Genomic DNA, 23427 nt, shown 5'->3' on the forward strand with positions numbered 1-23427 from the left:
TTACTTTCTCTCTCATCTATCTTCTACTTTTTGCCAACTTTTATTACTTTTTCTCTCCTCTCTCCTCTACTTTCTTCACCCCACATGCACTACATTGTTTTTTTCAATAAAACTGTACTTTCAATCATTGAAATATTCCAATATACCTCCACTTTACACAATTTCTTAATAACCGCGCATAATTCCAAACGTAAAGAACATTAGGGAACGGAGGGAGTAGTAATTTAATTGTGAGATTTGTGACCCACTTTTTTTTTTTTTTTTTTTTTTTTTGCTTTTTCCTTAAGGAGAGGTAGCATGATACCAGTATTACTATTACCAAAATGCTCAAAACCTGAATTTATTACCAAATCCGAAAATAAAACAGTACTTAAACATGCTGTAGCCTAAACATCAGTCTCAAATAACCGCTACGACTCCTTGCTTTATTTTCTGCAGAACTTAAATGAAAGAAGCTCATATCTTTATTACTCTACCTAAGCAGGCATCTGATGGTCTTCTATGAGGTAAGAACTGCACCGGGCACTCGGGATTGGTCCTCTCCAACCTGCATCACAATTTTTGCCACAAAATTTTAAGCCCAGTGCATGATTCCAGGTGAAAAAAAAAAAAAAAAAAAAAAAAAAAAAAAAAAAAAAAAAAAAAACCTTCAAAACTATTTTAAATTACCTGTAACCAAGGAGAAAATGGTGGAGAAAAATTGAAATTTCGAGTTTGGCGAGATCGTTTCCTGGACAGAGTCTGGTTCCAGCACCAAAGGGAAGGAAAGTCCCTACTTTTGGAACAACGTCCTACAACATAAACGTAGTATTAGCTTTTGTACTTTATTTAAGTCTTCGTTATGAGAAGAAATTGATTTAATTTAACTTACATCCCATCTGGAGGGATTGAACTTCATAGGCTCGGGCCAAACTTTGGGATCTAAATGGCAAGTCCTAAACCATATCAACACTTTCCATCCTTTAGGGATAGTATAACCTGTAAAACTTTCTTTTGTTAGCTTAATTTTTCTTTTCTTTTTTTTTTTTTTTTTTACTTTATACAAGTTAAATGTGTTTTGAATGTATCTAACCATTAATCATGCAGTCTGATGTCGCCTCACGAAAGACTACGAATGTGAATGTCAACCACCTAAGTGTTTCATCTACAACCTTAATTTCATAGAAGAAATGGTTACTTCAGCGAAGAATGCAAACTCAAAGATAAGGTGGGATGTGAGGAGAGTAGTTTTTTATTTTTTTGACAAGAGTACTTGGCACTTACCTGAGACAAATAAGGCATTTTTCTGGTTTCTTTTAGAGTCAGTCCTTTCTGTCCTGCTGGTCTGTTCTTTATAATCTCTTCTTGCTCTGCCTGAAACCCGACCGATTTGATGAAGCATAGAATTGTGAGTGTTATTTAAGCAGTTAAGAATAGATGTGGAAAAACCGACTCATATTCGATTAATCATAGGATGAAGTGCACGATTTGAAGTGTTTTCGTACCTTGGCTTTCTGAAAAACTTCAGGGTTTTGCTGTAATAAGACAGTAGCCCACATAATGGTATGAGCAGATGATTCATGTCCTGCATTTAAATACATGATCAAAAGATCTATAATCTCTGCATCAGTCAATTGTCTCCCATTTTCATCTTTAACCTCAAGTAATTCATCCATCATATCTCTCTTGGCTTTGATAGCAACACCGTCTCTCTTCACTGCCCTTCGTTCATCTATTATTGCTTGAAACACTGCCATGAGTCTCTTCCGAGCCTAGTGAAAATTTTCATCCATGATCATATTTACAATTAGATCGTAAGAAATCAACTAAAGCAGGCATTTTTGAAATGTTGCAAACAAAACAAATTTTCAATTAATACCTTAAGTGCTCTATGGTATGCAAATCCAGGGATATTAATTGCCATGGCTCGAAGGCCATGGTTAAGTGTTGTGTACTCCTTTTCTAAAGCCTCCAAGATAGACTCACTCTCTGAACTCAGAAAGATGTACATGATGACACGAAAAGTTAACTTTCGAAGTTGATTGAGAAACTCGATTTCTCCCATTTTGCTCAACTTATCCAAAGTAGTTTTCGAGATTTCTTCTATGTACTCTATGTAGTTTGATAGTGCTGCATGTCCATTGATAGGAGCGGCAGTTAATTTCCTAAGACGCTTGTGATCTTCGGAGGGGATTACAATGAAGGAATTCCTACCGATCAACTCCTCAGTTGACATTGGCCAGCCAGGCTTGAAATGTTCATCATCAATCAAGACTTTCCTGCATATCTCAGGTGTTGTAACAATTATGCTTGGTCTCCCAAACATGAAGGCTTTGTAAATTCCTGTTTTGCCAAATCTGCACATCCAAACATATCATTAAATGTTCAATGTATAAGTAAAATGAATTAAAATAAAATAAAATGATCTTAAATTATCAACTTACCCACGGTATTCTTTCATGTGGAGTTGACCCTATACCCAAAATGACCCGACTCGATTATGCCCAACTCGAAATTAAGCCGGCCTAAAGTTGACCCGATATGATTTTAACCCGAATTGTTTGACCTGAACAGACCTGATATTCGAAATGTTCTGAACTAAATTTATCAAGTACTAAACTAAAAATTTTTGGTGCCATAAATGACTAAAATCCCCAATTATAACTAAACTCACAAACCAAATTAAATTATTGATTTGAGCTTAATCCATAGTAACGACACAAAAAGAACAACTCGATTTTGACCCGAATACACTTGACCCGAAATTGATCCAATCCAAACTGGCCGAAAACTTAATTGACCCAACCCGAACCAACCCAAGCGCAACCCGAATATTATTTGACTCGAAATCGACTAGACCCATATCCAACCCAAATGACCCGTTTGCTACGTCTAAATAGAGGTGCCAATGACCGGTGTAGGTTGTCGTGACCCCATAAAAACGAAAATCAAAGTCATAAGTGGGCCACTGGGCCGGTCCACCCTCACCAGGGCCTTAATTGGGCTATTAAACAGGCTGCCGGGGATTGGGCCAAACTAGCCCACTGCCGGTCCACCCTCATCATACCTCTTTTTTTTTTTTTTTTTTTTTTGAACAATCAATTTAATTTTTTCAATTTGCAAAGATTAATATTAACAAAAAAAAAAAAAAAAAAAAAAAAAATAGACGATCAGCTAAACATTGATTATTAACTTTTTTTTAAAAAAAAAGATAACTAGATGAAGTCCGATCGAATGTGCAATGCACGGTTTAAAATTTTGAAATTTTATTTTATTTTATTTATGTGCTAAAATTTGTTACATATATAGATTAAATTCCTAATATCAAAAGATAATATTTTATATTTAATCAATTTAAACTTAAAAATATCATTCGCTAATTGCTTGTGTGACATTGAATTAATTAATTCTAAAAGAAATAAATAATCTCTCATTTAATTGGCTACAACTAAAATTTATAATCTTGAATGGCGCGCTAAAATAATTAAATCATACGAAGTACGTGGCTAAAATCTTCCCTTTATGTATACGAAGTATATATTAGATTACTAACATATGTTGAGTAAATAAGATGTCTACTAAAATTAAATGTACCATGTGCATTAACACAAACACTGTACAATTTTACAATTTGTCTTTATTAACACAACTTTATAGAGAGTTGTAAAATAAGCATACACAAACAAGAAAATCTGGCCTAGTTTGATATGAAATTTTTTCTCTAATATGGCATGATTAATTTCAATCAAATATGAATAAGTAATAAATTGCTTAAATAAGGAAAATGACGAGAGAATAGATAAAAGGATAACCTGACGAGAAATGAGTTGACAAAGGAGTCTGGATTAGTGGACTTGAAAGCTGCCAGGAAAGACCACATGTTGCCTATAAAAGGCAATCCAAAGTCACCCGGTGGCAAACTATACCTCTTATCCCCAAGTTTTGATTCATGCACCCAACCATGAACTTTTCTTAGCACCAAATTTAGTATCCATAATAACCCCAAAGTGAAGATTGCCACCTTTGAAACAAAGCTGAATTCCATCTTTCTATCACGGGATTCCTTTTTTCAACACCTACACAAACCAAAAAAAATAAATAAATATAATCAACAGCTAAATTTAATATATAATTCGATCCATCCAAAACTAATTGTCACATAATGAGAGTTCTAATATGTGACAATTAGTTTCGGACATATGGTGTAAGCGTCTATATTATAAGTTTATGAAAAAAGAAAAAAGAAAAAAAAAATAATGGTTCAATGCTATTTTTTTTATAAAAAAGATAAGATAAGATAAAATGAGAGCGTGCATGCCTTGAAAAATGAAGAAATGAATATTGTTTTTGTGAATGTAAGTGAATAGTGTAGGGGGTTTATATATATTGATAATGAAGCAAGGATCATGTGGTATGCTAGTTTTGTTTAATTTCTTTATTTCTTTTTTCTATCTTTTTTTTTTTTTTTTTTTTTTTTTGTTTATTAGTTGCTCCCTCATTGGTAGCTTGATTTTATGATTCATTTGGCTTGATTTGTTTCCTCTTTTGTTTGATATTGGCTTGATTTGTTTCCTTTTTATTTTGTTTGATTTATTTCCAAAGGATTAGCTTGATTTCTTTCCTTAAGTACTAAATTTTTTAGTTAGTGGGTAGGTTTCAATTTGAATACGTTAAGGAGACAAGTGTAAGAGATATCAAGTTAGATATCAAATTGTCCAACTAAATATAATTTTTTAGATTTCTAGGAAGCATGACATTCTTATTGATTTTAATTTTTGGATGTATTCAATACACATGTTGTATCACCTCAAATAATGTACACCGGGCTGACATCTTACTATTTCTATTCACCTGATTTTACTTATTTGAACTTGCATTGTCTGATCTTATTTGAATTTGAACTCTTTAGACTTTAAAAATTGATTTAGTTTGTAGACACCTAAAAATGTCTTCCCGACTGAAACTTGATGATGAATTAAACCTTTCATCACCATTTGGTTCGAGTAAGTAATGAAAGAAACTAGCTTAGGCCCCGTGCCATGCACGGTAAGTGTATTTTTTTTTGTAAAAGTTTTATCAAAATCTAATATTACTCCATTTATCAGGTAATTAATTATAAAGGAGTTGGAATAATATTTTATGTAAATGTGTATGGAAGAATTATGAACACCAAATAAAAGTAATATTTTTTGTCATAATATTAAAGATTTAGAATGATATTATTATAAATGTATCAAATATTAAAAAAAAATTAAATAAATAAATAAAATAAAATAATTGTTTATAAAGGAAAAGGGGGTTTGGAGGGAAAAATCAGCATCGGGATGTGACACGTGTCACTTCAAGTGTCTGTTTTAATTAGTATTAAGTTATTGTTTATTAAAGGAACACTTGATTCTTGCCCAAAAATCCGTACAATTTTTTATCTTTTTCCCGTTTTAATATTATATATATTGTATCTTTTCGAGGGTTACGACCTTACGGGCACAATTTTCTACTCACATTCTCTCTCAAATTCTTCTTCTCTTTATTTCTTATCTCACATATCTTTCACAATTCCTCCTTCATTCAAGTGTTCCTAGACATCAATACTTCACTCGAACCTCTATCGCCGGTCCACGGCGTGAAAGGTTGATCATAAACCCTAAGGTTTTCAATCTAAACTCAATTTACTTTGTTTTAGTAAATTTTGATGTATATTTTTTTTTATTGAAGTTTACAAACCGTTTTATTCATGATGTAGTTGCAAGGTTTTCACAATCTAAGTAAGTAGATTTAATTATTCTTTCGTTTAATTAATTCTACGAGTTATGTTCTTGCTAGCATCATGTTTAGGGATTTTATTATTAATTGTAGTATCATATTTAAGTGTTGTATTAATGTTGTTAGTATCATGCGTAAGATTTTATATATTATTATTATTATTATTATTATTATTATTATTATTATTATTATTTTGAGGGGAAGCAAGCTTAATCATTCATTAAAAGGAAATCCAACAGTTTGGACAATCGGTCTAATAATTATTTAGTATCATGTTGATGATGCTTTAAATTCGTTCTCTAATTACTATTGCGTTGCTTCTAATATTATTATGCACTCTTACTAAATTTATTTGATTTATTCTATTGCTTTGATCACCTATATTGCATGTTTAATTGGGATAATGTAATTAAAAGTCACGCCTATAAGATAGTTTGGACAACTGGTTTAGCTAGGTTCCTATTAAATTAAGAAGAAAAATTAAATTGAATTTAGATTGAAATCCTCGGGGTTTATGATCAACCTTTCACATACGCTGTGGACTGCCGATAGAGCTTCGTGTGAAGCATTGATGTCTAGGAACACTTCAGTGAGGAATTTTCAATGGTTTAGAAGGATGGTAGATTAAGCAAATAAGAGTATTAGAGTGAAGGTTAGTAGAAAACAGTGTTCGTAACCTTTGAAAGATTACAGGATTTATAGGAATAAAACGGAAATTAAAAAAGATAGAAATTGCATCGCCAAAACCACAACACCATCGTGCCACATCAGTTACTGTCGTGTCATGACACTTTAAAGTCTGTCGCATTGCAACTTTTTGTTACGCCACGGCGAAATTCCAATTTTTGTGGTTTATGTTTTTATCACAACTTTAGATCCCAAACTAAAATTAACGCAAATAATATATCGTTGGAAAGGTCAAGTCAATGACTTTTCTAGATCAAAGATATGGGCAAAATAGTGTAAGGGTGTCGGTTTTTGATAGAGTTTAGTGTTTCTATCATATCTCATATTTGCTCGGTTTCGGACTGTAGTTATGAGATTATGAAATTGGGATACGATATGTGGATGGATTTTGAGTTATGAAAATTGTTTAGGCTATTAAAAGGGCTACAATGGCTTGTGAAATGATAGAAAATGGAAATGGAATGTATTTTTAAGCAACATCAAGCGTTTCTTTCTTTTAATACTGTACTTGAACCAAATGGCAATGAAAGGTTTTACTCATCATTTGGTTTCGGTCGGGGAGACATTTTTAGGTGTCTACAGCATTACACGTTGCAAAAAATCCTTTTTTCGTGAATAGACAAAGCACACTGAGGTTGATTATTGTCACTTTGTTCGAGAGACGATTAATGAAGGCTTGATTTCTCCTTCTCATGTTTTGACTTCAATTCTCAACTTGCGAATATTTTCACAAAAGCTCTTGGCAAAATCCATTTTGACTTTCTACTTTCCAAGTTGGGTATTTTTGAACCACATGTTCCAACTTGAGGGGGGCATTGAGATAATAATATCGTATAATATATTTTGAGAATATCTTGTGGTATATTTGTTAGAATGTAGATTCGTGATATTATTATGTATTTTGATGATTATCCTAGTTTCTTAGTATATCATTTATTCTAGGGTTAGGAATATTGTAACTAGTGAGCTAATGAGAAAGACAAGCCAAACTGCCAAAGGTTATGCAAAGTTCTTTTCACTACGGAATTAAATATGTTTTATGTTAAATAAACACAAATAAAAATACTACCTCCATCACTTTTTACATGCAATACAGGAGTTTTATTTTTTTGTCTCACAAAAAATACCCCTTTGTTACATCTTAAAAGCTAAGTAATGTAAGTAGTATTTGATCAATTTGATAAAATCTGATCTAATTATTTCTTGAATAAACATATACATCATAATTTAATACCATCAATTAAAATTTAATTGCAACCCAATAATTTTTTCTCAAGGAGGTAGCATAAATGCATAATATATTAATATTACACTAACCAAATAGTTCAAAACATGAATTCATTACCAAATCCGAAAAATAAAACAGTACTTAAATAGGTTGTGCTCTTTGCATTAGTCTCAAATAAACATTACAACTCCTTTGCTTTATTTTCTACATAACTTACCTGAAAGCAGTTCATATCTTTTTTACTCTAGCTAAGCAAGCATCCTTTGGTCTTCTATGAGGCAAGAACTGCACCGGGCACTCGGGATCGGTCCTCTCCAACCTGCATCACAATTTTTGCCACAAAATTGTAAGCCCATTGCATGATTCCAAGTGAAAAAAAAAAAAATTCAAAACTATATGAAATTACCTGTAACCAAGGAGAAAATGATGGAGAAAAATTGAAATTTCGAGTTTGGCAAGATTGTTTCCAGGACACAGCCTACTCCCAGCACCAAAGGGAAGGAAAGTCCCTGCTTTTGGAGTAAGGTCCTACAAGATAAACGTCGTAGTATTTAGTTTTTGTACGTTAAGGGCCTGTTCTGTTTGACTGAACTGAGCTGAACTGAACTGAACTGAATATTTTATATATGTGAGAGAAGAAAATGAAGATAAGAACTGAACATAACTTATTGGAGCTGAACTGAACTGAAAATAAGCTGAAGAGAACAGGCCCTAAGTCTTTGTTATGAGAAGAGATTTAGTTTAACTTACATCCCATCTGGAGGGATTGAACTTCATAGGCTCGGGCCAAACTTTGGGATCTAAATGGCAAGTCCTAAACCATATCAACACTTTCCATCCTTTAGGGATAGTATAACCTGTAAAACATTCTTTTGTTAGCTTTAATTTCTTTTTACTATATACAAGAAAAATCTGTTTTGAATATGTCACTAACCATTTATTTTGCAGTCTGATATTGCCTCACGAAAGGTTACAAATGAGAACGACACCCACCTAAGTGTTTCATCTATGACCTTAATTACATAAAAGAAGTTGTTAGTTTAGCGAAAAACACAAGCTCAAAGATAAGATGGGATGTGAGGAGGAGGTGAGTACTTAGCACTTACTTGAGACAAATAAGGCATATTTCTAGTTTCTTTCAGGGTTAGTCCTTTTTGTCCTGCAGGTCTTTTCTTTATAATCTCTTCTTGCTCTGCCTGAAATCCGACAATTTGGTAAAGCAGTTAAGAATAGTTATGGCAAAACTAACTCATATCCGATTAGTCATAAGATAAAGCGCAAGATTTGAAGTGTTATAGTACCTTGGCTTGCTGAAAAATTTCAGGGTTTTGCTGTAATAAGACAGTAGCCCACATAATCATATGAGCAGATGATTCATGTCCTGCATTTATATACATAAGCAGAAGATCTATAATCTCTTCATCAGTCAATTTTCTCCCATTTTCATCTTTAACTTCAAGTAAATCATCCATTATATCACTCTTGGCTTTGATAGCAACATCGTCTCTCTTCACTGCCCTTCGTTCATCTATTATTTCTTGAAACACTGCCACAAGATTCTTCCGAGCCTAGTGAAAATTTTCATCCATGATCATATATACATTATATTGAAAGAAATCAACTAAGGGCCTATTCTGATTGACTATATTGTACTGAACTTATTGGAGCTGAACTGAACTTAACTAAGAGAAGGAAATTAAGATAAGAACTGAACTGAAAATAAGCTAAAGAGAACAGGCCCGCATGTTTGAAATGTTGCAAACACAAATAAATTATCCAATAATACCTTAAGTGCCCTATGGAATGCAAATCCAGGGATATTAATTGCCATGGCTCGAATGCCATGGTTAAGTGTTGTGTACTCCTTTTCCTAAGACGCTTGTGATCTTTGGAGGGGATAGTAATGAAGGGATTCCTACCGCTCAACTCCTCAGTTGCCAACGGCCAACCAGGCTTGAAATGTTCATCATCATTCAAGACTTTTCTGCATATATCAGGTGTAGTCACAATTATACTTGGACTCCCAAACATGAAGGCTTTGTAAATTCCTGTTTTGCCAAATCTCCACAACCAAACGTATAATGAAATGTTACATGTACAAGTTAAAATAAAATGTTTTTAAAATATCAATTTAACCTCTAAAGGAGCAAATTTCAATCGTGGGGGAAGACTCCCTTAACCTTGTTGTATTTTTCTTTAAAAATTAAAAATAAATAAAGACAATCAGCAAATTCGATGAGCAATTCCTTTTGCATCAATAATAGAATTAGACCTAGCAATCTTGACCCAACACGACAACACGTGACCCGGCCTATAATCCACACTTTTTGAGGAAACTTTGAGGTTTTGGAGCCTGGTGGAAGAAAGCCTTGAAACCCTAGGGGGTATATCTCGGGGTCATATAATGTCGTTTGAAACCATATATGAACATTATATGTTGTCATAAACGTACGTGGTTGGCTTGAGTTTATGAAATCACTACAAGTTGTGAACAGGTAAAATGACCGTTGAAAAGCATATTGGATGGTTCCACCGACCCAATTGGACTCCCGGAGAGTATTAGGGACCATGGTAAACATCTTGGTAATTTTTATTTCCGGGCGAAAAAAGATCAAAAAATTAAAAAAATTAAAGGCTATAATCCACGCTTTTTGAGGAATCTTGAGGTTTCGGGGCCCGGTAGCGAAGTCTTGAAACCCTAATGGATACATCTAGGGGTTATATAATGCCGTTTGAAACAACATATGATCATTATATGTTGTCATACACGTCCGTTGTAGGCTTGAGTTTATGAAATCACAGCAAGTTGTGAACGGGTAAAATGACCGTTTAAGGGCATATTGGATGGTTCCACCGACTCAATTTGAATCCTGGGGGATATTAATGAACAATGGCAAACATCTCAACAATTTTTATTTCCGGTCGAAAAAAGGTCAAAAATTACAAAATTGAAGGCTATAATCCACGCTTTTTGAGCACTTTTGAGGTTTCAGGGCCCGGCGGCGAAATGTCTTGAAACCCTAAGGGATACATCTAGGGGTCAAATAATGCCGTTTGAAACCACATATGATCATTGTATGTTGTCAGAAACGTCCGTGATAGGCTTGATTTTATGAAAACACTACAAGTAGTGAACAGGTAAAATGGTCGTTTAAGGGCATATTGGATGGTTCCACCGACCCAATTTGACTCCCAGAGGATATTAGGGACCATGGTAAACATCTCGGAAATTTTTATTTCCATTCGAAAAAAGGTTAAAAAATTACAAAATTGAAGACTATATCTACGCTTTTTGAGTAAAATTTGAGGTTTCAGAGCCGGGTGGCGAAAAACCTTGAAACCCTAAGGGGTACATCTCGAGTTTATATAATTTCCGTTTGAAACTATAGATGATCATTATATGTTGTCATAAACGTCCGTGGTAGGCTTGAGTTTACGAAATCACTTCAAGTTGTGAACGGGTAAATTAACCGTTTCAGGGCATATTAGATGGTTCCACCGACCCAATTTGACTCTCGGAGGATATTAGGGACCATGTAAACATCTTGGCAATTTTTATTTCCGGGCAAAAAAAGTCAAAAAATTACAAAATTGAAGGCTATAATCCACGCTTTTTGGGGAATTTTAAGGTTTTGGGGCCTAGTGGCGAAAAGCCATGAGACCCTAAAGGATATATCTCGGGGTCATATAATTCTATTTGAAACCACATTTGATCGATCATTATATGTTGTCATAAACGTCCGTGGTAGGCTTGATGTTACGAAATCAATTCAAGTCGTGAACGGGTAAAATGACCGTTTAAGGGCATATTAGATGTTTCCACCGATCAAATTTGACTTCCGGGGGATATTAGGGACTATGGTATACATCTCGGCAATTTTTAATTCTGGGCAAAAAAAGGTCAAAAAATTACAAAATTAAAGACTATAATCCACGTTTTTTAAGCAATTTTGAGGTTCCAAGGCCCGGTGGCGAAAAGCCTTGAAACCCTCAGGGATACAACTCGGGGTCATATAATTCCGTTTGAAACCACATTTGATAATTATATGTTGTCGTAAACGTCCGCGATAGGCTAGAAATTACGAAATCACTTCAAGTCGTGAACGGGTAAAATGACCGTTTAAGGGCAGATTGGATGGTTCCACTGATCCAATTTGACTCCTGGAAGATATTAGGGACCATGGTAAACATCTCGGAAATTTTTATTTAGGGCAAAAAAGGTCAAAAAATTACAAAATTAAAGGTTAATTCACGCTTTTCGAGGAATTTTGAGGTTTTGGGGCCTGGTGGCGAAAAGCTTTGAGACCCTAAGGGATACAACTCGGGGTCATATAATTCCTTAGAAACCACATTTGATCATTATATGTTGTCATAAACGTCCGTGGTAGGCTTGAGTTTACGAAATCACTTCAAGTCGTGAACGGGTAAAATGACCGTTTAATGGCATATTGGATGGTTCCAACGATCCAATTTGACTCTTGGAGGATACTAGGGACCATGGTAAATATCTCGTTAATTTTTGTTTTCGGGCGAAAAAAAGGTCAAAATTACAAAATTGAAGGCTATAATCCACGCTTTTTGAGGAATTTTGAGGTTTTGGGCCCGGTGGCGAAATGTCTTGAAACCTTAAGGGATACATCTAGAGGTCATATAATGTCGTTTGAAACCACATATGATCATTATATGTTGTCATAAACGTCTGTGGTAGGCTTGCGTTTACGAAATCACTTCAAGTAGTGAACGGGTAAAATGACCGTTTAAGGGCATATTGGAAGGTTTCACCGACCCAATTTGACTCCCGGGGGATATTAGGGACCATGGTAAACATCTCGGCAATTTTTAATTCCGAGCGAAAAAAGGTCAAGAAATTACAAAATTGAATTGAAGGCTATAACCCACGCTTTTTGAGGAATTTTGAGGTTTAGGGGCCTGGTGGCGAAAAGCTTTGAGACTCTAAGGGATACATCTCGGGGTTATATAATTCCGTTTGAAACCACATTTGATCATTATATGTTGTCATAACGTCCGTGGTAAGCTTGAGTTTACGAAATCACTTCAAGTCGTGAACAGGTAAAATGAGCGTTTAAAGGCTTATTGGATGGTTTCATCGAACCAATTTGACTCCCGGAGGACATTAGGGACCTTGTAAACATCTCAGTAATTTTTATATCCGGCGAAAAAATTTAAAAAAAATTACCAAATTGACTATAATCCACGCTTTTTGAGGAATTTTGATGTTTCAGGGCCCGGTGGTGAAAAGCCTTGAGACCCTATGGGATTTTGAGGAATTTTTTTACCTTTTTTCGCTCGAAAATAAAAATTGCAGAGATGTTTACCATGGTCCCTAATACCCGTCGAGAGTTTAATTGGGTGGGTGGAACCATCCAATTTGCCTTTAAATGGTCATTTTACCCGTTTTCGTACATGTCTCTTGTATTGACTATAAGCTTTCACGAGGCTTTTACGTTGCCTGATATATTTGGGTCCACACAATATTATATGATCCCAGGATTCATCCCGTACTGTTCCGTGAAATTCCGACACCAACTCCCGACACCTCCTAAATTGCTCCGATTTCGTGTATTATACTCCAAGACTTGATCCAAATCAAAAATGTACTCGACCCAACCCAAAAGTAGAGTTACCCGACCCGTACCCAACTCAAAGTTGACCCGATAACCAAAATAACCCAATCGGAAATTGACTTGATATGATTTTAACCCGAATTGTTTGACCTGAACAGACCCGATGTCCGAAATGTCCCTAACAAAAATTACCAAATACCCGAAAAAAAAATATATGGTGCCATAAATGACTCAAATCTCCAGTTGTAAATGAACTCATAGACCAAATAAAAATATTGATTTGAGCTTAGTCCACACTAAAGACACTAGATGCGACTCGATTTTGACCCAAACACATTCGACCCAAAATGACACGACCCAGCTCAGATCGGCCAAAACCTGAATTGACTAGACTCAACCAAACCCAAGCACAACCCTAATGTTACCTGACTCAAAATTGACTTGACCGTATTCAACCCAAATGACCCGTTTGCTAGGTCTAAATAAATAGAGTCGCTATATATTGGCCGGTTTAGATGGGTGTGAGGCTCTGTGAGCCCATACATACTAGGGCTGAGCAAAACTATCTGAAAATCCAAAAATCCGATGATCCGATCCACATCCGATCCGAAAATTATGGATACCCGATCCGAATTTGATTTCGGATCGGATATCGGATATTAAAAATTTAAATTTCGGATATCCGATATCCGAAAAAAGTCGGATATCGGATATCAAATATCGGATATCCGATCCGATATCCGAAATGCTACCCAAAAATCGCTACATCCAGCAGACCAGCAAACCCACATACCCCCAGAAGCCCAAATACCCCCCAAAGGCCCAAATACCCTAATAAGAAACCCTAAAGTCCTAAACCATTCCTTCAACCCACCTCACCGCCCTTTTCTCTCTCCTCTCTTCTCCTTCTCTGATCTTTCATTCTCCATTTCTCCTCTCTCCTCTATTCTCGTTCAACAGCCTTGAGCCTTCAACCCCTACTGCCGTACTGCATGCGCCGCCCTTTCCCACCAGCAACAACAACCCAAATCGACTCCTTCCAACCACCTTAACCTGCAACCGTAATCCTCATTGCGCTCCTAAATCGACGGCGTCTCCTCTCAGATCTCAGTCCCAAATCGACGGTGGCTTCTCCAATTTGATGGTGGTAGCGGCGGCTACTCTCTTCACCTCACAGCTTCTTCCACTTTTCGCTCTTCTCACAATTTGAGTTTTTTGTTCTTCATTCTTGTCTGTTGATTTCAATAAGTGTATTTTAAGTATAATATAGGTTGATTATTTTTTTGCCTTATATTGTTGATTTTAATTACTTGATTCTAAGTTAATGCTCATCAATTTCTAGTTGTCTTGAGATTCTGAATTTTGTATGTTGAAATTTGATTTTTGTGGTTTAATATTTTGTAATTTGTGGTTAATATTCTGCAAAAGAAAGGATCAATACTAATGAAAGGATCGGATACTAGATATCCGACGTATCCGATCCGAAAATTTCGGATATCAAAATTTCGGATATCCGAAGCTTTCGGATCGGATATCGGATTTCAAATATCCTAATTTTCGGATACAGATATCCGATCCGAAAATGGATTTCGGATCGGATATCCGATCCGTGCTCACCCCTAATACATACGAAAATCAAAGTCATAAGCGAGTCACTAGGCTAGCCGGTCCACCCACCTTCTTCACCAGGCCGGAGGCAAGCCTTTGAATGGGCTATTAAACAGGTTTCCCGGGTGGGGATTGGGCCAAACTAACCCACTAGCTACCTCCAATATCAACTCTATTTTTTTTAACAATCAACTTATTAATCACCATCGTGAATGTCAACTTGATATACAATTTAAATTTGCAAACACTTATATTAACAATAAAAAAAAATAAAAAAAATAATAAAAAAAAAAAAAAGACAACCACCTAAACATTGATTATTAATTTATTTTTTTGAACAATTATTAATTTTTGTTGAGTAAATAGGTTGTCTTCTAAAATTGAATTTACCATGTGCATTAACACAAATACAATACAATTTTAAATTTTCTTTATTAAAACAATATTATAGTGAGTTGAATTGTAAATAAGCATACACATACAAGAAAATTTTGCCTAGTTTGATATCAATGAAGTTTTTTTTTCCTCTAATATGACATGATTAATTTCAATCTAATAAAGTAATAAATTGCTTATATAAGTAAAGGGACAAGTTAATAGATAAAAGGATAACCTGACAAGAAAGGAGTTGACAAAGGAGTCTGGGTTAGGGGACTTGAAAGCTGCCAGGAAAGACCACATGTTGCCTATAAAAGGCAATCCAAAGTCACCTGGTGGCAAACTATACCTCTTATTCCCAAGTTTTGATTCATACACCCAACAATTAACTTTTCTTAGCACCAAGTTTAGTACCCATAATAACCCCACAGTGAAGATTGCCACCTTTGAAACAAAGTTGAAATCCATCTTTCTATTACGAGATACTTATTTTCAACACCTATACAAACCAAAAAATACATATATATAATCAATAGTTAAACTTAAGATATAATACGTTCTTTCTGATCCATCCAAAACTAATTGTCATATAATGATAGTTTTAATACATGCCAATTACTTTCGGACAGATGGTTTATGACAATGGTTGCAATGCTTTAAAAAAAAATGAGTGTATACCTTTGAGAAATGGTCAAATGACTATTATTTTTGTGAATGTAAATGAATAGTGTAGGGGGTTTATATTGATGATGAAGCAAGGATTATTGTGGTATGCTAGTTTTCTTTTGGGTTTTTTTATTTTTTTTTTATTTATTTTTTTTTTATTATTATTATTATTATTATTTATTATTATTATTATTATATATTTCTTTTATTTTATTTTTTCTATCCTTTTTTTGTTTATTAGTTGCTCCCTCATTGGTAGCTTGATTTATGATTCATCATCTGGGTTGATTTGTTTCCTTTTTTTGTTTGATTTATTTCCCAAGGATTAGCTTGATTTATTTCCTTAAATTAAGTACTAAAATTTTTTAATTAGTGGGTAGATTTCAATTTGAATATGTTAAGGAGACAAATGTAAGAGATATCAAGTTAGATTTCAAATTGTCCAACTGTATTTAATTTTTAGATATCTAGGAAGCATATCATGGCATTTTTATTATTTTAAATTTTTGGATGGATTCAATACACATGTTGTATCACCCCAAATAATGTACACCGGTTAAGATGGCTGACATCCATGCTCATGTCACTTAAGGCTAGATTTAGTTTACTTGATCTGATTTTTAAATTTGGCAAAACTGTAACTTTATTTTTAAACTACTTATACTATTTTTATTCACCTGATTTTCATTTATTTGAACTTGTTTGATCTTATTTGAAATTATCTGACCTCATTAGCATTTAATGCTTAATTTAGTTTGTGGACACCTAAAATTGTCTCCTCAACTAAAACCCGATGATGAGTAAAACCTTTCATCATATTGTCATTTGGTTCGAGTAAGTATTGAAAGAAATTAAAGGCACACTTTTTTTTTGTCTTAAAATTAAAGGAACACTTGATTCTTGCTTAATCCATACAATATCTTTCTTTTTACCGTTTTATTTATTCTTAAATACTGTAGCTTTTTGAGGGTTATGGGCACCGTAATCTGCTCACATTCTCTCTCATACTGTTCTTCTCTTAATCTCTTATTTCTCAAATCTTTCACAATTCCTCCATCAAGTGTTCCCAGGCACCAATACTTCACCTGAAACTCTATCGGCGGTTCCTGACATGAAATTAAAAGTTGATCATAAACCCTGAGAGTTCGTTTCAATCTAAACTCAATTTAATTTGTTTTAGTAAATTTTGATTTATATTTATTGAAGATTACAAATGTTTATTCATGATGTAGTTGCAAGGTTTCACAATCGAAGTAAGTAAATTTATTATTCTTTCGTTTAATTAATTCCACGAGTTATGTTCTTGCTAACATCATGTTTAGGGATTTTATTATTAATTAGGAAAAATTGCCCGGAAGAGTCCGCCTAAATTATTCCCACCTTTGGGTTATATCTAAATATCCAACTTTTATACCCAATCCGCTCAAAATGGTCCCGATTGACCAATAATCATTTGAAGAGGTATTTTTTTTTTAAGGTTAATTTACATGTGTCGCAACTTGATTTATCCAAAATTGAAAAAAAAATTAACAAAAGTAAAACTACCACCACCTAAGTTTTAGCCACCATCCCCCCACCACCCAAACCCAGATCCTAGAATCACCACCTCACCCAGACCCGAAACCACCGCCACCTCGAAACTGACGCGTCGAGCGGGATTCCACCCCATCGAACCCAACCCCAAAACCACCCCATCCGAAAAATCGAAAACCCACCAAACCAGACCCGAGGAAATAGATTGGGGAGGTCGGTAGCGCACCGAAGCCAGTGTTGGGGGTGGGGGTTTGTTAGCCATAGTCGTGTGGCGGGGACGATGGTGGCTTGGGCGGTGAATGTTTTTTGAACATTAATTTATTTTTATTTTATTTTTTCTTTAAATAAAAATTTAACTTTTATAAAAATTTTATTTATTTATTTAATTTTTTTTACCAATCACAGGACGCCATGTGCGTGTCTGGTAACTTATTATAACAAGTTACAGATCGGTTGGACCATTTTTGAGCGGATTGGGTATAAAGGTCAGATTATTTAAAAATAACCCAAAGTGCGATTATTCTCCAAAGCTAAAGTGGGATTATTCCAGGTAATTGTTCTTATTAATTATTGGTATCATATATTTAGGTGTTGTATTAATCTTGTTAATATCATACCTAGAATTTTATTAATAATTATTTAGTATCATGTTTATGACGCTTTTAATTTGTTCTCTAATTACTATTGTGTTGCTTCCAATATTATTATGCACACTTATTAATTTTTTATTTATTTATTCTATTGCTTTGATCACTGCACCTATATTTCATGTTTAATTAGAATATATAATCAAAAAATCACGCCTATAATATAACTTGGACAACTGGTTTAGGTTCCTATTAAATAAAGAAAACAAATTGTAACTTTATATATTCTTTGATGAGCTAATGAGAAAGACAAGCCAAAGGTTATACAAATTTGAAATTTCTCTTCGCTACGGAATCAAAGATGTTTTACGTTAAATTATCGCAAATAAAAATACTACATCGGCCTCCATCACTTTTTACATGCAATAAAGGAGTTTTTTTTAACAAAAGTGGTATTTGATTTGATATTATCTGATCTAATTATTTCTGGAATAAGCATATACATCGTAATTTAATACAACATAAATTTTAATTGCAACCCAATAATTTTTTCTCAAGGAGGTAGCATAAATGCATAATATTACATTAACCAAATTGTTCAAAACATGAATTCATTACCAAATCTGAAAAATAAAACAGTACTTAATAGGTTGTAGTCTAAACATCAATCTCAAATAAACGTTACGTCTCCTTGCTTTATTTTCTACACAACTTCAATGAAAGCAGCTTATATCTTTATTACTCTAGCTAAGCAGGCATCCTTTGGTCTTCTATGGGGCAAGAATTGCACCGGGCACTCGGGATTGGTCCTTTCCAACCTACATAACATATTTTTTGCCACAAAATTAAGCTCAATAAAGCATGATTGTAGGTGAAAAAAAAAACTATAAATCTCTATTATAATTACCTGTAATTAAGGAGAAAATGATGGAGAAAAATTGAAATTTCGAGTTTGGCGAGATCGTTTCCAGGACACAGCCTGCTCCCAGCACCAAAGGGAAGGAACGTCCCTGCTTTTGGAGCAAGGTCCTACAACATATATGTAGTATTTAGTTTTTGTGTGATATACTGATATGGAGTAGTATGTCTTTATTATAGAGGTGATCATTGGACGGGGCGGGACGGGTTTAGGCTAGGCTGAAGGTAGAAAAAATAAGCCCATTTCTTGGGCCAGGCCAAGCTTCGGGCTAGTTTTTTGTGCCCAAACGAACCCACCCAAAAAAGGTCAGGCCGTGCGAGCTTTAGGGCAATTTTTGGGCGGGTCTAAAAAAATTAACTAAATATGTATAAAAATGCATTCCTAAGTCCGTCTAAAAAAAATATTTTGGGCTGAAAAATTCTAACATCGGGCCGGGCCAACGGGTCGGTCTAAACTTTGATCACCTCTACTTTACTATGAGGAGAATTAATTTAACTTACATCCCATCTGGAGGGATTGAACTTCATAGGCTCGGGCCAAACTTCGGGATCTAAATGGCAAGTCCTAAACCATGTCAACACTTTCCATCCTTTAGGAATAGTATAGCCTGTAAAACATTCTTTTGTTAGGATTTACATAATTTTACAATGTATAAGGAAAATGTGTTTTGAATCTCTTAGCTTACTGACCATTTATCTTGAAGTCTGATATCGCCTCACGAAAAACTACGAATGAGAATGTCACCCACCTAAGCGTTTCATCTACGACCTTGATTTCGTAAAACAAATGGTTAGTTTAGTTAATAAGAATACAAGCTCAAAGATAGGAATGACTGAATGAGTACTTACCTGTGACAAATAAGTCATTTTTCTGGTTTCTTTCAGAGTCAGTCCTTTCTGTCCTGCAGGTCTGTTCTTTATAATCTCTTCTTGCTCTGCCTGAAATCCACGATTTGGTAAAGCATAGAATTGTGATTGTTATCTAAGCAGTTAATAATAGACGTGACAAAACTGACTCGTATCTAATTACTTGTTTTAGTACCTTGGCTTTCCGTAAATATTCAGGGTTTTGCTGTAATAAGACAGTAGCCCACATAATGGTATGAGCAGATGATTCATGTCCTGCATTTAAATACATGATTAATAAATCTGTAATCTCTTCATCAGTCAACTTTCTCCCATTTTCATCTTCAACTTCAAGTAATTCATCCATCATATCCCTCTTGGCTTTGATAGCAACACCATCTCTCTTTAGCGCCCTTCGTTCATTTATTGTATCTTGAAACACTGCCACGAGGTTCTTCCTAGCCTATCGAAAATTTTCATCCATAATCAAATACATTAGATCAGGAGGAATTATATTAGAGATATGAGATATCGGAAAATATATTTGTTTGTCAAATTATCTAATACCTTAAGTGCCTTATGGTATGCAAATCCAGGGATATTAATGGCCATTGCTCTAACACCGTGGTTAAGCGTTGTATACTCCTTTTCTAAAGCCTCCAAGATAGGCTCACTTTCGGAACTCAAAAAGTTGTACATGATGATACGAAAAGTTAGCTTACGAAGTTGAGTGAGAAACTCGATTTCTCCCATTTTGCTCAACTTATCCAAAGTAGCTATTGAGATTTCTTCAATGTACTCTATGTAGTTTGATAGTGCTTCGTGTCCATTGATGGGAGCCGCGGTTAGTTTTCTAAGACGCTTGTGTTCTTCGTAGGGGATAGCAATGAAGGACTTTCTACCAATCAACTCCTCAGTTGACATTGGCCAGCCAGGCTTGAAATGCTCATCATCATTCAAGACTTTCCTGCACATCTCTGGTGTTGTAACAATTATGCTTGGACTCCCAAACATGAATGTTTTGTAAATTCCTGTTTTGCCAAATCTGCACAACCAAATATATAATCAATCAATCAAGGTGTTAATCTCATAAGTGGGATCGGCTAACATGAAACAAATATATAATCAAATGTTAAATATACAAGTAAAATGTTCGAACTTTATCTATTTAATCACTAAATGAGAAAAATTTCAATAAGAGAGAACGGTCCCTTAATCTTGACGTATTTTTCTTTTAAAAAAATAATAAATTAATCAGAAATTCCGTCTAGGACTCTAGGTGGGTTTAAGCCCATATATATGAAATTAAAGTCATAAATGGGTTAGTCCATTGGACTTCATCAATGACGGGCCTAAGGCAAGTCTTAATTGAGCTATTAAACAGGTTGCCCGAGTGGGGATTGGGCTAAACTAACCACTGGTAGGGATGGCAATCCAGTCCGAATCCGCTTCCAGTCCAATCCAATCCGAAGAAAAAAATCCGAATTGAATCCGAGAAATAATAATCCGAATCCGACTTTGTTTAACAAAAACAACTCCGACTCGGAGGAAGTTCGGAGTCTACTTAGAATCCGACTTTTTTATATAATGTACTTAAATATTTTTTATCATTCAATATTTCAATTCATGAATATATATGGGTTGCTATTGATGATTGGATAAAAATTAAATTTAAAGTCGGATTTGAAGTTGGATCGGGTTGGAGTCGGAAGGTTGGAAATGTAAGTCAGATGTCGGAGGCAGAGGGAGATTAAAAATCCGACATCTTATAGGGTCGAAGTCGAATTTTGCATAATCCGATCTAATCCGATCCATTGTCATCCCTACCCACGAACGTCATCTTGATATACATGTACAATTTTATATAAATAATTATATATATATATATACAACAACAACAAAAAAATAAATAAATAAATAAATAAAATAGGTTGTCTATTAAATTTAAATACATCATGTGCAAATACTTTTTTCATTGTGTTCAAATACGACAGGCGGGAAATACTGTATTTCATTTAATGGCTAGATGGGATACAGGTAGAGCTGTCAAAAGCTGACACGACTCGAAATACCGACCCTAACCCTAACCCGTCTGAACCCGAAAAAAAATGGTGACTCGAACACGACCTAACCCGACCTGAAACCAACGCTAGACCCGAGTTGACCCGAGTATTTGAGACCCGAACCCGACCATGAACCGACCTAGAGAGGACCCGACCCCGAATGTGACCCATAAATTATTGACCTGAACCGAACCCGCAAATGACCCAAACTCGATTTAACCCGGCCCGTCAAAACCCGAAATCAACCCGACCTGTTACCTACCCGACTTGTTTTTCACCCGACCCGAATGTAACCCGATCTTTTATTGACCCGACCTAAACCCGACCCGAACCCGAAAAGATGTATGACCCGACGTGACCTGACTCAAGCATGACCCAACCCAAACCCGACCCACATAGGTCCTGACATTAACCCGTATTGACCCGACCCATTTACCCGAATTGACAGCTCTAGATACAGGTTCTAGTGATTGATTTATTTGTACGAACTCTTTCCCAAAAGTCTACAAACTTTAGCAGATCTAGACTTAATAAATTAATTTCCGCGTTTGTCTACAAATAATACTCTTTTTTTTTAAAAAAAAAACACACACAAAAAAAAACACACACACACAAAATTATGAAGAGTAGAAATAAGAATATGCAAATAAGAAAATTTGGCCATATATATATATATATATATATATATATATATAAGTAAGTAATAAATTGTTGTAATAAAGTGACGAGAAAACAGATAAAGAGATAACCTGGTAAAAAAAGAATTGAGAAAGGAGTCTGGATTAGAGGACTTAAAAGCGGCCAGGAAAGACCACATGTTGCCTATGAAAGGCAAGCCAAAGTCACCTGGTGGCAGACTAGACCGCTTATTCCCAAGTTTTGATTCGTGCACCCAACCATGAACTTTTCTTAGCACCAAATTTAGTACCCATAATAACCCCATAGTGAAGATTGCCACCTTGGAAACAAGGTTGAAGTCCATCTTTCTATAACCTTTTTCAGCACCTACATAAACCCAAAAAAATATATATATATAGTTAATAGTTAAGCTTAATATATAATTCGATCCCTCCATCCGGATCTAATTGTCACAAAATAATAAATCTAATACATGACAATTAGTTTCGAACAGAAGATATAGGCATCTTACAAGTAATCATATGAAAAAGTTATGATGGTTACAATACTAAAACAAATATACCTTTGAGAAATGATGAAATGAATGTAGTTTTTTGTGAATGTAAATGAAAATAATGTAGGGGTTTATATTGATGGTGAAGCAAGGATTAGCTGGTATGCTGATTTTGTTTGATTTCTTTTTTTTCTTTTTCGATCCTCTTTTTGTTTATTTGTTGCTCCCTCATTGGTTGCTTGGTTTTATGATTTATTAAGCTTGATTTGTTTCTCTTTTTGTTTGATTTATTTTCTAAGGATTAGCTTGATTCTATCTTTGATCTCTTTCCTTAATTACTTAAAATTTTAATTAGTGGGTAGATTTCAATTTAAACTTTTGAGGAAACAAATGAAAGAGATATCAAGTCATACATCCAACCTATTCAAAAAAAATGTCATGCATCCAACTGTCC

General features: G+C 34.7%; 3 protein-coding genes across 3 annotated transcripts; all 3 read right to left on the reverse strand.

Moving 5' to 3' along the window:
- Positions 1-456: 456 nt before the first annotated feature.
- On the reverse strand, positions 457-4346 carry LOC145615599 (ent-kaurenoic acid oxidase 1-like). The gene is made up of 8 exons (XM_081670672.1): positions 3792-4346; positions 1859-2336; positions 1485-1751; positions 1264-1353; positions 1073-1151; positions 872-978; positions 670-791; positions 457-547 (listed from the first exon to the last, which is right to left on the reverse strand). Exons 1-8 carry the CDS (start codon positions 4022-4024, stop codon positions 457-459), a joined length of 1467 nt encoding a protein of 488 aa, XP_081526798.1. The 5' UTR covers positions 4025-4346.
- Positions 4347-7818: 3472 nt separating this feature from the next.
- LOC145613560 (ent-kaurenoic acid oxidase 2-like) lies at positions 7819-17689 on the reverse strand. Its single transcript, XM_081668673.1, has 11 exons — positions 17615-17689; positions 16903-17000; positions 15464-15700; positions 9596-9719; positions 9444-9527; positions 8959-9225; positions 8764-8853; positions 8592-8670; positions 8408-8514; positions 8064-8185; positions 7819-7976 (listed from the first exon to the last, which is right to left on the reverse strand). Exons 1-11 carry the CDS (start codon positions 17687-17689, stop codon positions 7886-7888), a joined length of 1374 nt encoding a protein of 457 aa, XP_081524799.1. The 3' UTR covers positions 7819-7885.
- Positions 17690-18701: 1012 nt separating this feature from the next.
- LOC145614309 (ent-kaurenoic acid oxidase 1-like) lies at positions 18702-22823 on the reverse strand. The gene is made up of 8 exons (XM_081669347.1): positions 22591-22823; positions 20346-20823; positions 19975-20241; positions 19782-19871; positions 19623-19701; positions 19434-19540; positions 18922-19043; positions 18702-18832 (listed from the first exon to the last, which is right to left on the reverse strand). The coding sequence occupies exons 1-8, from the start codon at positions 22821-22823 to the stop codon at positions 18742-18744; spliced, it is 1467 nt and encodes a 488-aa protein (XP_081525473.1). The 3' UTR covers positions 18702-18741.
- Positions 22824-23427: the final 604 nt, after the last annotated feature.

Source organism: Chenopodium album, chromosome 25 (genome assembly GCF_948465745.1).
Source record: "Chenopodium album chromosome 25, dcCheAlbu1.1, whole genome shotgun sequence".
Lineage (NCBI taxonomy): Eukaryota > Viridiplantae > Streptophyta > Magnoliopsida > Caryophyllales > Amaranthaceae > Chenopodium > Chenopodium album.